General features: G+C 38.2%; 1 protein-coding gene across 2 annotated transcripts in view; it reads right to left on the reverse strand.

Annotated features, from left to right (window-relative positions):
* Nucleotides 1-1,528: 1,528 nt before the first annotated feature.
* Nucleotides 1,529-15,578, reverse strand: part of LOC139609535 (T-cell surface antigen CD2-like) — a 28,892-nt gene continuing 14,842 nt past the window's right edge. The window contains exons 1-8 of one of the 2 annotated variants that reach the window (XM_071464265.1): nt 8,883-9,064; nt 5,287-5,577; nt 4,939-5,009; nt 4,004-4,178; nt 3,480-3,539; nt 3,145-3,222; nt 2,811-3,046; nt 1,529-2,667 (exon numbers count right to left, since the gene is read on the reverse strand). In XM_071464265.1, coding sequence (XP_071320366.1) covers nt 2,578-2,667; nt 2,811-3,046; nt 3,145-3,222; nt 3,480-3,539; nt 4,004-4,178; nt 4,939-5,009; nt 5,287-5,577; nt 8,883-8,997 — 1,116 coding nt within the window. In that variant the 5' untranslated portion in view covers nt 8,998-9,064 and the 3' untranslated portion in view covers nt 1,529-2,577. Of the gene's footprint in view, nt 2,668-2,810; nt 3,047-3,144; nt 3,223-3,479; nt 3,540-4,003; nt 4,179-4,938; nt 5,010-5,286; nt 5,578-8,882; nt 9,065-15,578 lie in introns of those variants that run through there. The other variant, XM_071464266.1, reaches the window with a different exon arrangement.

The following is a 15,578-nucleotide window of genomic DNA, read 5'->3' on the forward strand; positions in this document are numbered from 1 at the left end:
TAAATCTGACTGCTACTTTTAATATACAGCCATTTTTTAACATAACTTTTTAAAAGTTGGGTTTCACTAGCGAGGAAACTAAATCAGATAAAGATGCTGAGCTACCTTTAGATTTTTAATTCAAAGCTGCTTCAAAGCTGTAAAATCTCAAGTTACAGAATGCCGAAGAAACACGTGTTATGTTAAACTCTACATGTGCACACTGACTGGAAACTTAATTGAGTTTGGTCTGATCTTACATTTCATCTCAACCGACAACTTGGTGGCAATTTGGTGAGAAGATGGAGCTGCAGCACCATCTTCTGGCCTCAGCAAAAAACTAAACTTAAAAAAAAATGCACAAGGAACCTGGGACAGTTTTCTCACCATCACGTCACCTACAGCTTTAAAACAAGTATTGCTCATGTGTAAAAGACTGAGCGCAGTCATTCAGTCCCTTTAGAGACAATCTAATGAGTTTTGGGCAGTGGAAGGGAATAAAAGACATGCAGGATTGTCCTTCGTTGATTTCATCCTTACACATCGGCTGATGTCATTTTTTTTCTTAAAACATGACTGCGAATAGAAAGTCTCTCCTCTTCAGTTTCCTTCTCCTTTATCCTGTGTCTCCTTTATTCTCATTGTTTGTTTTAAGGATGTATTTTTGAGATAATGCAATTACGTTTCAAGGAGTTTCACTAGCCTGAAGACTGAGGGTCTTTTCACTCCTAAAGGATCATGCAGCTCATTTGAAATGGGAGAAATGGATGAAATACATGGAGATACTAAATGCAACATGAGTGGAAGAGAAAATTAAAGTTTAGTTCAGGTTAATAATTGAAACCAAATTTCAACACAGAGCTGCAACGCCATCTAAAGGATGCAACGGATCAATACAGAATCTTTCTTCTTCACTTGAGTGGGTGTTTTTACCTGGTGCAGCTTTCCTTTTTAAATATCCATCCATCCATCCATCCATCCATCCATCCATCCATCCATCCATATTATTGGCAGATATAAATAGCTATGATTTAAAAGCACTTCCCTTTACTGAGTACCTTGCTAATGAATCCCAATGGGAACTTGCAGTGTTATAGCTGCCAAGTCACATTAATCCTGAAACAAATGAGGTAGATAAGAAGAAAAATACATAAGAAGAGCCAAAGCAAAAACAACAACAAAAAAAACATACATGATAAATCAGTAGAATAATGCCCTGGTTTTTGCATTTTACCTTCACCTTCCCTGCTTTTAATTTGCTGAACCTCTTGTTAAACACTTTTGTGCCAACAGCTCAACATATCAAGAGAGAATGAAAGGTAAGATAATGCTGCACTCCGCAGTAGCTCAGCATGTGTGCGACCAACACTCAAAGCCACAAACACATTTTCAGCAAAAAAGACACAGGATATGTCACTGACACACAGACACAGACACACACGGATATACCGCCTGCCTGTGTTGCTCAATGCCTTCCGCCTGACAATCAACCAGCTGCAGAAGTGAAAATGACGCAGTTTGAAACACTCATTTCCACCCACACACACTACACTTCATTGGAAAACTCGCACCATAATTTATCATTTAACAAATCATTTATTTAAAAACTTCACTGCATATAGTTTGAATAGACATTTACGCATTAAAAGTTCAGTACTTCCATGCACACAATGTAAATATCCCAGCAGAGACGGTACAGATAAATTAAAGATGAATGTAGGCTTGAATGACTTCCTTTCCTAGTATGTTTTCTTTATATTATTTTATGCATGACATTTATTTACGTTGTTATAACCGGGTTGACCTGCCTGTCTTTTCAGGGTAAGGCTGTGTCATGAGCGGGAAAAGCAAGTTGCCAAAATAAAGCATAAGTGACAGAGTTTGTCTGGTAAACTGACCAATTTCTCTGTAGTACATTAAATACATCAAAAAAAATGTATTGATTCAAAACATAAATTTAAAAAAAAGAGAATTATAAAAAAAAAATGCACACAATTGTACATAAAAACAGTTTGTATTGTGGCTCTCACCATGAAAACATTTCAGATGACATTCTTTTCTGCAGCCTGACTGGAAATGAAATATTGGGTAGAAAATCAAACACATCAGAGGCTCTGCAGTGACCTAGGGGGAAACCACACTCAACCTATAAAAGAAAAACCAAAAAAAAAAACCAAAAAACAACACAACAGGATGACATTCAGGGAAATATGCTTCTGTACTTTTTTCAACCAGCAACTGCTCACTAAAAAACCAAAAGACATACACTGAGCCAGTTCAAGTTCGACCATCTTGTGACCATGTATCACCTAACCGAATCTTATGAAGATTCATAGTTCAGCGCCTTTTAATTTGAGATTATAAATTACTTGATAAAAAGAGTTCGTTCGAAATTGATTTTCACCACATCTTGATCACATCCTGACGTTTAGCACCGAAACCGAGTGACGTGACTTAATTCTGCTTTTCCTTGCTGCGTGTCGATGAATTACTCTCCTTCGGTGGAGCAGGAAAAAGGGAGGGGATGAGTGAATTCGGGGGGAAGAAAGTGAAGAAAGATCTCAGTAAACTCGGTGAAACTCCGACACTCATTTCACTTCACATTCTTGGTGTTTTGGGGGCTTTCTTCCTGGGCTGAGGAAGAGGAGGAGGCTGCTCGTCATCATCATTAACAACCGGTCTGGGGGTCTGAAGGGAAGGGAACAATAAGTGTCGGATCAGAAACGGCCAAAACTATGAATATAAATCAGAATTATCCTTAAGTCAAACTGACATACAACAGCTACTACAGATGTAACCTCCGCACACTTTGCTCCACTTTAACCTCCTACCTGTGCGGGTCTCCTGGGGCTGGGCTGAGGTTGACCGCTGATGGGGTCGGGGGCTCTGGGTCGCTGCTGTTTGGGGCGGTGCTGGCGAGGACCAGTGTGGCCGGCTGGCTGCTGCTGCTGATGATGACCGTGATGATGATGATGATGACCGGGAGGACGATTATGCTGACGACATTCCTGCTGTTGTTGTTGCTGCTGCTGAGGATTGGCCCACTCCAAGCGAAGCTCCTCCTCATCTGAAAATGAGCACAGATGATAGGTCAGACCTGCTGGATTACCTTCATCAAATTTTTATTTTCAATTTTATATTTTTACACATTACAAATAATCTTACCCTTCAGTTGCATGCGTTTTTTCCGTTTGGCCCAGACACAGCAAACAATGGTGATGATTATCAGCACCAGAACAATACCTGATGAGGATGAATAATAAGAATTATTTACAGAAGACTTGTAAAAGCTTCAGTATTGTCCCTCACTTGTAAATTGCTTTGGATTAAGTGTCTTCCAGACGAGTAAATGTTTTTAATTCCACAGTATTTCTACTTAACCACATACAACGTGCTGCGATGAGAGATATGCAGAGTGAAAAGGATGTATCACTATGTACAACCTGATAAAAGATGCTGACATGCTCAACCCGAGGAGCTACACAGGAGAGCAAACATACCTCCTCCACCGCCCACGAAAATCCAGACACTAATTCCCATTATTTTTTCAGGAAAACCACCTTTCAGGAGGAAAGACAGGGAGAAGAAACACGTTGTATAAATATTGATTTAATAAGCACTGATTTAAAGTTAAAAGAAAAACCCAACAAAACATGTTATTTTAATAACTAGGTTCATTCAGTGTGAAGAACTCTAACTTTTGGAAATGCTCCACTTCTTTTGAGTAATCGTGATGTATCGTATCCAACCCGAAGGCTTGAAAGCAACACTGCATCAAATCTTATGTCGAAATAATTTGATAGATACAATAATCTAGACAGGATGTCAAAAGTAAAATTACAATGTCTCCTTAAAATTCTGATTGATGGGTTCAAACTATCTGATTAATACTGAGCAGCTCTGATCAATACCGTCCTATCAGTTGCAGGTTGTGTAACTTCCATCATATGTGACATAAACATCCCAATTTATACTACAGACCAGAGACACGTGGCTATTATTGTAACCAATGGATGATACTCACCAGACCCTTGGCATGGTCGTGCAGCCGAGTTACTGGTCATAGAGCTGGCTTGGTTGGAGATTTGGCAACTGATGGAACCTTTCACCTCTGTGATGTCTTGGACCAATGTGTCCTTTTTTGCTCCTTTTAACTCTGTGTTGTCCTGAAGCCATTTAATGCTGAGATCCTTTATCCCCTGGGTAAAAATGTCATTAATAGAGGGATTAGAGGCTCATCCTGAGAAGATCAAAACCTTAAATATAATAAAAATGCCCTATCACATACAAATCTTGTATTTTTTATTTATTTACTTATTTTTTGCAGTTTCAGACTCTTTCTCAGGGCTTTTACTTTGATAAGACAAAATGAAAAATGTGCCCTTGTTACGTGGAAGCCATGTGCAGTTGGAGAGTTCAAGCATCAAAATAACATGAGCAAAAATCGAATGTTGATCTAAGAAATAGTAGTTTGACAAATTAAAAAAAATAAAAAATAAAAATCTTGACCACATCTCATGGTCTTCATCAGTGGGTGACGTGGACAAGTAATATTAAGTCTGTACTTTTAATAATTAATTTCATTTAACATTAATGGAGGAAGAGTATTCAACTGCAATGCCCAAAATGGTCCATAATCAGCTGCCACTCATGCTACAACCACCAACTCAAATAAAAACAATCTGACGAACAAAATCAACATTCGACTTGTTCATGGAAAGAAAGAAAAAATATTTATAATTATATTTTATTTGACCTGTCTTTTACTTTGTCATTTCTGAAAAAGGTTTCTCAAAGCAGCCTAAATCGACAAAGTAAAGCTGGACTTTGGTTTCCTGACTTAAATAATAAAATAATAGATCAGAAATCCAAACCTTCACAAATACAGTGAGCATCTAACTCGACTCCCTACTCCCTCACTGCTTTTGTAAATTAAACATATTGGACATGTGTTCTCACCTGAGCAGTGCAGGCAAAGCGGACTTTGGTTTGTTCACATTTAACCGTCATTTTAGGTTTGGGGACAGGGTCTGTGTAGAGTAGATTTGATTAGATTGACCACTGTTTGAAGCATTTAAAAACTCTCGACTGATCATGTCGGGACAAATAACATATAAAAACAGATGCGATGTGAACAAATGACATGATAATGAAACCTACAGTAATGCTGTAATGTTAATTACTGCACATCTGTAGCAGTGTCTGATGCATCACAACACACTAAACACTGATATGAAGAGCGTGAACCACAGGACATGCCATGGTACATAAACAGAGGAAATCTACTTATAAAATGTTGTTACCTACCCAATACATATAAAGGTATGCCAGTCAAGTTGTCTACCCTTTTTCCAAGGGCATTGTAAACCTCGGGGCTGTATGTCCCTGCCTGGCTTTTCTTAACATTTGTCAGCTTCAGGGATCCATTTGCAGAAATATCCCTGTTGTTCCCTGCGGAAAACTGATCTGCTTTTCCATTAAAGAGGATGTCAGTGTTGTACTTCCATCTCAGTTTTTCTGTGCCCTTCAGTTTGTAGTGAAGGGCCACCGTGAAGTTCGCTCCGACTGTGATGTATCTCTCACGAGCATCCTGAGAGTCTTTGGGACAGACAGAAAGGTGAGAAAAATACAACGGAGAATCAGACTCAGCAAATTTTACAGTGAGGAACCCTGAGAAAGCTCTGGACGGTCACATCAAAACTGACCGATTCATTTCACAGACTGTTCCACCTTGCTGCAGAGCCGGAGTGCACTGAGGATGGATGATGTATCTGTCCAGACCACAAACTGCTGAAAAGCCATGCACTAAACACACTCACATTTGAAATCTGTCTAAATATCCAATCTTCATTTTAATGGGCTAAAGTTTTTTTTCTTTTTTTTTTTTCTTTTTGCAAATATGTAAAAATCACTTCACACAAACCAAGAATGAAATGTTTTCAGTAATCATTGGGTTTATTAAAAAACCTTAATGCCAAAAATAATTATTGGTAGAATGCTAACTTTGATTAAGTTTCATTTTCTGTGAAGGTAACCCACAGGAAATTAATGGTTTGTCATCTCATGAGGTAGAACGTTAATATTTTCCCACATGATGGAAAACAACTTCGGGTTTAACTTCTATTTAAATTTGAGTCATTCGTCAAAATGGGGTTCATGTCTTCATTTCAGTGGCAGTTACAAAAATGTGGGGTCAACCAACGGACCTCTCAGTCACCCTCAGGTACCCTACTGCTTAAATCAACCCTCAACTTCACCTGCTGGATAATAAACTTCTCTACATTAGAAACGTGGCTTGGTTAACTGTTTTAATGAAATATTCCGGTTCTGTTGCCTAAATCTAACCACAAGTGTGAATTAAGATGGCAAACTGGTGCAATGTCTACCACCCACATTCATCTAGTAGTATATAAATGTCATTTTTAGTCGCCACGATGTGATGCGGTGCTTTTAGTTTATGGTTCTCACGGAGGAATATGCTTTTTTTTTTAAAAAACAGTCAGAAGCAAATCAGTGCCAGAAACGGAACCCTACATCCTCTAAAGATCGCATCTAGCAGTTCGTTTGTATCATCAAAACCCACAACAAAAAAATTAGGCTTTGGATGTCGTTATTCGCCTCAACTTGTGACCTCAAACTGAGAGGAAGTCAAATGATGAAAATTGTGACATCTAAAAGTTGGTGAGGTGGAGAGGAGCAACAGCTTCTTACTTCAACAGAACTTTAGACATCTCTGGTTTCCATTGTAACCCCCCTCAAGATAACTCACATTTAGGTTAAGCCCACCGTCACCTGGAATGAATATGATTATGTAATCATGACTTAAATGTCTTATTAGCTTAGGATGATATACCTCTGGTCTAACCAAGTCAGTTTCTGGGACTCAGTCCTCTTAGTTTTGATAGAAAGAGAAGTCCCAGAACTATTACAAATACTGTTTATTATTTTTTAATAAAGTTCTAATCACAAAGGAACAAGCTGATCTCTTGAAATAATGAGAAAGTCGCACTATTATCTCAGGATAATGACCTTAAAAACAAGAAAAACTATTTGTTACCTGAGCTCTGACTACAGCAAAAGAGTATTTTGAGATGAATTGTGATCTCAGGAACCATAACTGCTCTCTGCTTCCTCTAAACACCTGTCCTAATTTCCTGTTCATCTAGTTTAGAAATGTATTACAATAAACTTCTGTCAGCCACTCACAGATGCTTGTATTACGATGTTTGCTTTCATTTTACAACAGCATTAAAATTCTTGATTCTTGATCGGTAAATGAAGTGAGTTATGTTCTCTTATAACCACCCAACAAACAAGTTCCAGGAAGCGACAGACGAAAGTGCGGAGGCCTTGTGCATTCACCAACTCTTCACGCCTTTATTTTCAACCTGTTTATGAAACATCAACTCTGACATTTAAAAATCTGAAACAATAAAAACCTCAACCTGGTCATCATCTACTTCTGCTTTGTGATGGTTATATTTACTGGTTGAGCATATGTGAGGTGAACTTTAATGAATATGCAATGATAAAAATTTAATTTCATAATTTTAATCGACTAGTTTTACAATCAAATTTAATCCACCACATTTTTACATTTAAGAGGAGAGACCAAGATTTACAATTTTAAAAATATATGGACTTATGGATCGTTTTTAGGTTTTTCTACCCTAAACGTTTTACATGTATTTGTAGCTAAACTCAATTTAGTCTAATCATTATGTATATTAAATAATTTTGCACCTTTTGTTAATATTTTGTTATTTATGTAATTTTATGTCACACATTAATTCTTTCTTTTCATCCTCTATTGAATCATATTTTTGCTTTTCTGTGTCGTGCGACTGCTGCCTCTTTAGGTCACCTGTACTGAAAACACTTTTGCTCAGCTTCCTGTGCATCCTCTGCAACCTCACTGCAGACCAGCGTTACCACATCAGCAGCGTGTTCCGGCTGTAGCTTTCGCGCCTGGACGATCTATGTCTGGTGTATTTCTGGAGGAGGTTTCAACTAGCATTCGCCCGCAACAATCACAGCGCACTCTTTTTGTTAAAGTAACAACTACAAGGATGCGAGCGGAGGACCAAATATAGAAAACACATTTATGCAGGTACAAGTACAAGTTAGTTTGATCAGTGCACACACACGGATGCAAACCAGTTTCTTCACACAACAGACACTGTCTCAAGTCATTCGATGGCCACTTCAGAGGTGACTGAACTCTTAACCCTGCCCATTTCAGAAACTTTAGCTACAGCATTCGTAGGGCTGATCATTTTTGCTGATTTCCCCTTTCGTGCCACAGAGTTTAATTCATTTAATACTTCATTCATTTAGATGCAGCTTTTAATTCGGAGCTAGTCTATTTAGTTTTTGTGAATTTTTGTCAATAAATCACATTTTAAGTTCTTTTGAATGTTAAAATTGTTAATCTTATGTAACTTACTGTATATTTTTTGCATTTTTAACATTTGTTTTCTGCTTGAAAACTGAAATGTAGACCAGTAGCAGCCTGGGAGAAAAAAAAAAATGCACAAAACCCATCTGAAAACGATGGCATTAATTCATGATTTCTAGCAACAGAACCGAACAAATACTTGGGGTTAAAACAGAAAGAATCATTAGACTCATGTCAAAGTTAAGATAAAAAGTACATTAAAAGAAAATGTGAAAAGTACTTTATGAGTCAATCAGTTATCAAACATGATTTTTATAAACAAATATATTCTTTAAGAGGATTTGCTTTTAAAAACCTCATGTAAAGCACCAATAAGTTTGAGATCTGATGCCAACAGAGAACCCTAAAACATCTAATCTACTGCACTAAAATCCTGAAATCCCTCATTTATAATATCCTACGACTTCACAAGAGTGAGGAGCGTAATTGTTTAATGGTACAGTACCTTTGCAGAAGACAACGGAGCAGCAGAGCAGAAGCAGAGTTATTTTACAGACAGCAACCATCGTCATCGTCATCCTCACCATACTGAGCAGAAAAGATGAACAGCCGCTTTCCATTTTCAAAGTTATTTCCTGTCAGAGCAGTAGATCACCTCCTTTGTGTATTGCGTGTGCATGTTTATGGTTTTTAAAGGAAGTGATCCAAGAGGCCCTATCTACTCCATATTTAGAACAAAGTGAGTGAAGTGAGCTTCTTATTCTACTTTTATTCCCTCACTGACTAAAAATATAACCTATGGCCTCCATCATCACAACACAACATAATCCCAATACAAATACCAAACAATTGCATTTTTAGGTCAGCACCAACTTCAACTTTAGATCTTAAAGCATAAATTTCATACATTGACATCTGTTTGAAACCACTTCCTTTGGAACTGTATAGATTTTTAACCTACAAACTGAAATTATAAACTTTCTCGCTGCCAGCATTTGTCCTCTCATCGTTCTCAATTCACAGTGGATTTTCAAAGTCTGTCTATCTAAATCCACCTTGTTAAACCTGCAGCACTCTTTCATACACTTGCTATAACCTAAACAGGAATTCAAATGAGTTTTTGGCAGCCACAACATCTCAAATGTCAAACGAAAGTTAAATAATTGAGACTAATTGAGTAAGAAATGCCCAGAATTCAGACTTCTGTGATAATATTCTGACAAATAAGTGCAATTTAATTTTAATTTCAGAAAAACCAATATGCTGTTTGTTTTGCTTGAAATAAGGTTTTATCATCATATGACAAAGTTTTATGGACAACAGCATCCCCACGAGAGATAAACACTCACACTTTTACCCTCCGACTATAATAAAGGCAGATGTTGTTCCAAAATGTGTTCTGTTTAAATAATTTGTACAAATAGGTCAGTTGCCCTTGTTTTCCTCTGTGCGTGTTGCTATTTTTACCACTGCATGAATTGAGGGAAAATGTATAAACCCACATGCAGTTTGAATAAACATCAGCTTGTGGTTTCTAATCATGAGCCAACACCACATCTGCATTTCACAAGGCTTGTTACACTGGAACATTAAGGAATGTAAGTAGAGTCTTGGACATGACCCGAGAAAGATCTAACACTGAAAAAGAAAGCAGAACAAGTGGCTACAGAGATATGTTAACTGATAAGCAGAAGTATGATCAGTTTCACACGTCTAACTAGTTTCAAGTTTGTTTGTTTTTTTTTAAGTGAAGTCACCCACGTAATTTAACACAGGCCAAATATCCTTACATTCAGTCCCTAGTATGGGTCAAACTCTAAAAACACTTGAGCCCACATTTCCCATAATGCAAAGGAACGCAGAACCCCCTCCCCGCCTATCACCTCCTTCAACTTCCACACCACAGCTCGAAACACTAGTTTCCGTTATAAATTTGCATCACATCATCAGGGTCATTTGACGAAAATACTCCACAGCCACAGACAACTGTCCCCACAGTTGTCTGTGTGGTGTTAACCCTCAATGGTGATGTCATTCTCAGTATTCCATTCCTACTCAAAATGTAAATCTTTAAATGGCACTTTTTTTTATTGGGGACAATTTTCAGCTGCGGATGAATACACATTTAGCGATCTAGTGAATATTTGTGACGGCAGATAAGTTTCCACAAAACTGGAGATCTATAGCACAGAGGAATAAGACAGATCAGCCTTATAATATACAGGATGTGTATGTGTTGTTAAATAAATAAATAATTGAACTGAAAATATTTGATGGTTCATTGTTGGTTTTGTTCTTATAGTGGGATTTTCTGACCATATAAAAAAATACGGAATAGCATCAAACTTACCCTTTAAGCATACTGTGTGGCACCCCCACCACAGAAGAAGATTATAGAATACTACACCATTATACTAAAATATTTATGCAAAATTTCTCATCTGCCATTATAAGCTGGGTCTAACATTGCTTGCATTTTGAAATCAATATTAAAAAGACTCCCACATCAATTCAAAAACTCATACTCAACACAGGATGTCTTCACCCAGGTGAGCTTTCAAGCCCTTTTAACACTCTTCCCTCAGCTGGGTCCTAGTGCTAGACCAGCTACTCTGCTACCATCCTCCTCCACACACCTCCAAGGCAGCATCTCAGCCTCCAAGCACACCACAACTTGCACTCTCACTTATAAATTTGCTTTGAAGTCCGATTGACTTCAAAACTAAAGCACAAGGATGAAAAAAAAAATACTGCAGTATTCAAACTGTGAGTAGATTTAAGTGCTCCATGAGCAGCTTTGCATGTGAATGTCAGCAGTGAGAAAGGACAGACTTGAGAGGGCGTAGCTAAATCATGAGTCACTGTTTTTTAAGCATTAAGAGGAACTGCTATCTCTGGAGTTGAGAGAAGTCAGTTTATATATTGCACATGTGCCAACTTCAAGAGAGAAGTAGTTAACCTGCAAATGAAGCAAACATTGAGGCTCTTCCCAGGATGACGATCATGTGTATTAACCAGGAAACAGAGATGACCTCTGCACATGCTTATTTTCAGCATCATAGTTGCAAATAGGTTTTGAAGAAACACTACCTGTGGAGTTGTGTAAACCAAACACTGGACAATGAGGAACCACTTCTCACTTGTGGTTTAACACCTTTCTTTAAATAACTGTTCACACACACGAGGAGGAAATTCTTTCTCTCTAATACTTTAAAAACACCCAAATATCTGCTACAGAAGTCTCTCTGGGTCTCTATTCTGTTTCATATCCTCCAGTAGTTTTATTCTTCTTGCAGTTTCAATTTTAGTACCTTGAACTTGTTCCTTCTAGTCCTGTAGGTGTGGGAGTTTGTATGTTTGTATTGTATAAACTGTAAATACGTAGCAGCTGATTGACAGATATTGACATTAGACTACTACAGACATGTCAACAAACTGTTGGCTTGATGGCTGCAAATGCACCGCTGGCAGTTGCAATAAAATGAATATCAACACTAATACAGTGGATTCAGCTCATTCTATAAGAGCTATACACTGTTTGTATTTGGTGTCACTTGCTAATGAATTGGTACAAATACGTAACACAACAAAAGTGGCTAAATTAGGCTGTTTATGATATTGTTGCTTCTCCTCCATTGTAGTATATATCTGTACAAACAGCAAAAATAAATCTCCAGAGTTTGATCAAATCATTATTGACCGTGTTTGCTCACAACACAATGAAAAGAAGGCAAATATTGACTATTTTCTTACTCAAAACAGCAAGAGGTGATGAATCCACTCAGCCTTTAAACAGATAACCAGTCGCTCCTCTGACGCAGTAGCTGTACCAGATGTGTTTGATGCCCTCACTGTAATTATTGTATTATTGAAGCACACTTGTTTTTAACAAGAGCAACCACAGGTGTGACCAAAACCGCTTTAACTTTAATGTGTGATCTCTGACCTACAACATCCTGGATAATGAGAAAACACTTGAATACTGTTTAACTGCGGAAAAGCTGCATTGTATTTCACAATGTTTTCACCCACACACTGAGCTGAAAGGCTGGGGAGACCTGTAGAGGTGAGCTGAACTGCAGACAGGTGATGACTCTCTGTGGGTCTGTCATTGCGGGTGACCCCCTTCACTTTACTGCTGCTTGTTTCTTTAAAAGTCACAATGGCATATACTCTCTGATCCCAGTCACTCAAATAAGAGGATTTCCTGCTTTTCTTTGTCAAATATATTTTAAATTATACTCTCTATAGTCTGCCCTCTGACCTGTACATATAAATAAATAACATTAACTACTGCAGACTGAATCAACAGCATCACAGTACACTACAGTGATACTCCTACAGCACCTGCAGTTGTCCACAGAGTGGCATCATTACATTTAATGTGCATGTAGTCCAAAACAACGACACCACAACCACCAACAACCGCATGAAATATCAGTTTATATGTCTAAACACAAATATGCAGTATGTCAGTAAATTATGCCACTTCCCTTAATGAGTAATCAATATTTTTGTTATCGTATTAATGACACATTTAATGGAGTAGGTTGACAGTGTTACGGTTTCTACGCTGCTGTGTTAATAGACATTACAGATGTAGACAAACCTTTAATAGCATCAGAAATAAAGGGCTACTAGAGACGACCTTGTCCTGGGATCACACCTGCTGCAACATCCATCAAAACACTGATGCTCTGACCCACGGGTACTGAGCGCTCATTACTAGACCACACCCATCTTTGAACATAGACACCAGTCAAGTTTTTTTTTTTTTAATTTCAACATGTTAGGAACATAAACTACTTGTGTTTATGTGTAATGTGTTTTATTGAAGCATGAGGATTTAGATGAAAGCAGCGTCTGGTTGGATTTGCGTACGCTGGCTCTGGGAACCTGAGACGTAAAGCTTTTAAACGCTGATTTATGGCGTCTCTGCTTTATGTGACAGCATGTAAAACAGGGGGAAGCAGGTAGTTATGAATCCTGATCTGATCTTGTGATGGAATGAGTTCTTGGTAGCAGGAGGACAGGCTGACTGTTTGTGTTCCTGTGAGGCACACAGATGACCCTCTTCTGTTAAATGGGCCTTTATAAATAGAGCAGTTATTTTTCCACTGCTCCGGTCCAACTTGTCTGTACATCAGACCGAAGACACCGCACAAACCCTTTAGATACACCAGCATCCAATCACAACCCTCTATGCTAACCACAACAGTCAATCATCATACCAGGATGCTCTAAATAGCTGTAGCCAATCAGATATTTCAACCAGACTGCATCAAACCAAATGGCTCTCACTCTTGTGCCTAGAGGCCGTCCTTCAACTAGATCATTCAAAGTCCTGCTGAGGGACCCTTCAGCCAGATCCTGAAGCCATACAGGCTCCAGAGGTTCTGTCCTTTAGATGACGCGACCTCTGACCTCAGTGTGGAACCAAAGAGCTCCTCTATATGTGTTTAGGTGACAGATATGTAGAGATCGCTTTAATTTTCATACATTATTGTGTATTAATGTACTTTTTAAAAATTTTCAGACAGATCATGTCTTTTCTCCAAGACACATGTATGAAGAGTGAATCATATGCAGTAATCTTCTTGAAATTAGAAAGAATAAACACCTTCATTTGTGGAGAAAAGTAGAAACTGCTCTACTGCAAATCAGTAGACATGCAATTTTTTTTCAAACTGACAATGTTCACCTCATTAGTGTCAAAGAGGTGTTAATATATGTTTACACCTGTCTGCAAAGACAATATGGTCATTCCCAATTTCTCTGCCCTAACTTCTTTCCTGCTTTCTGCTGCCTGTTTATATAACGAAGGCAGAAATGGCTCAAAACTGATTTTTTCCTTTCGTTCATTTTAATCAAAAATCACATCAAGATGAACGATTTTAGGCTTCCATTTTTAGTCCAATTACTTCATATAATAAAAATCACATAACACATATAAGATGCATTTTATATGTGTGTATATGTAACACATTATTCCCACAGTGGCCATTGTGCATTCAGGTCACACCTGGTGTGGGAGGTGTGAATGAAGCATTAGCGAGCCGGCATGTTGACTACGGGTTCGGGAGTCAACCTCATGATAATCTGCCTACTGTTAATACAAAAACTATTTGTATTAACAGTAGCAAAGAGTATAGAGGTGTATATGGATTCACAGAGTCACAGGCCGTCGCTGTTGTCGACCTGCACTGCTGCATCTTAATTACACTGAAATGCTTCACAGGCCTCACCAGAGAACAGCTCAGTACAGCCTGTTGGACTCTTGAGGTCGTCTTTGTGAACAGAGGATCTGTTTATAGACTCGATGTGATGACACAATTCTGTATCAATGGAAAGAATGCCCACTGTGCTCTAATGACAGCCAATGATAAGAGCATTTAGTTATGTATTTAGTGGCCTGCACTAGCTGCAACATACCGCCTGTAATCCCCTCAGGACTTCGCAGCCAGAAAAGGGTTCCTGCTCACTGCGATATTGTTTAGTAATACTCAAAACCACTCATTATAGAATCTTTAAATTAAGAAAGGTGTTAAGTGAATATGTAAAGATCAATATTAATTTTCTGTCTTGTATTGAAGACTAGAAGGAGATGGGGCCAGGTTGCTTAGCTCTGTCAAAATTCATATATCTGTCTTGTTTATAATCACAAAAAATAGTTCATAAGAAAAGCCTTTAGCTGACAATATTAATGTTAGAAATACTAACTGGTTTTCCATGTGAGTGGAAATCATAAAAGCAAACTGATATCTCCTGATACTGAAAAATCAACTGGAGTTGAACATTGTTGTCTGAGGCTGAAGGTTAATGAGGGGTTAGAGTCAGGAATGTCTCTCTGCTGCTTTTAGTTTTGTTTACATGTTTAGATTCATTCATCACTACTGGAGATATTTTTCTACTCACGGTATCACTTTCCTCAAAAGTGAAAACAAATTCATTTCTCTCTAGCTCACATAGACTCCATCCAGAAGAATCATAGTAAAAGCATTTTGTACAAAACCAAAATTGACATACGCCTATTGCAGCTCTGATCTCACGGTAGATTGGCCTCAGTTGATTTGGGTTTCTATTTTTGGAGGAATGACAAGTGAGTCCAAAAATCCAGCACGCCATTTGTGTTATTTTTGGAGGCTGAGCGTCCCGGGGCATTCCGAATTTGAGTGATTGTTGCGGGCATCTCTAGGGAACG

This window comes from Trachinotus anak, unplaced genomic scaffold (genome assembly GCF_046630095.1).
Source record: "Trachinotus anak isolate AG129_WGS33_773 ecotype Australia unplaced genomic scaffold, CSIRO_AGI_Tana_v1 ptg000026l, whole genome shotgun sequence".
Classification (NCBI taxonomy): domain Eukaryota; kingdom Metazoa; phylum Chordata; class Actinopteri; order Carangiformes; family Carangidae; genus Trachinotus; species Trachinotus anak.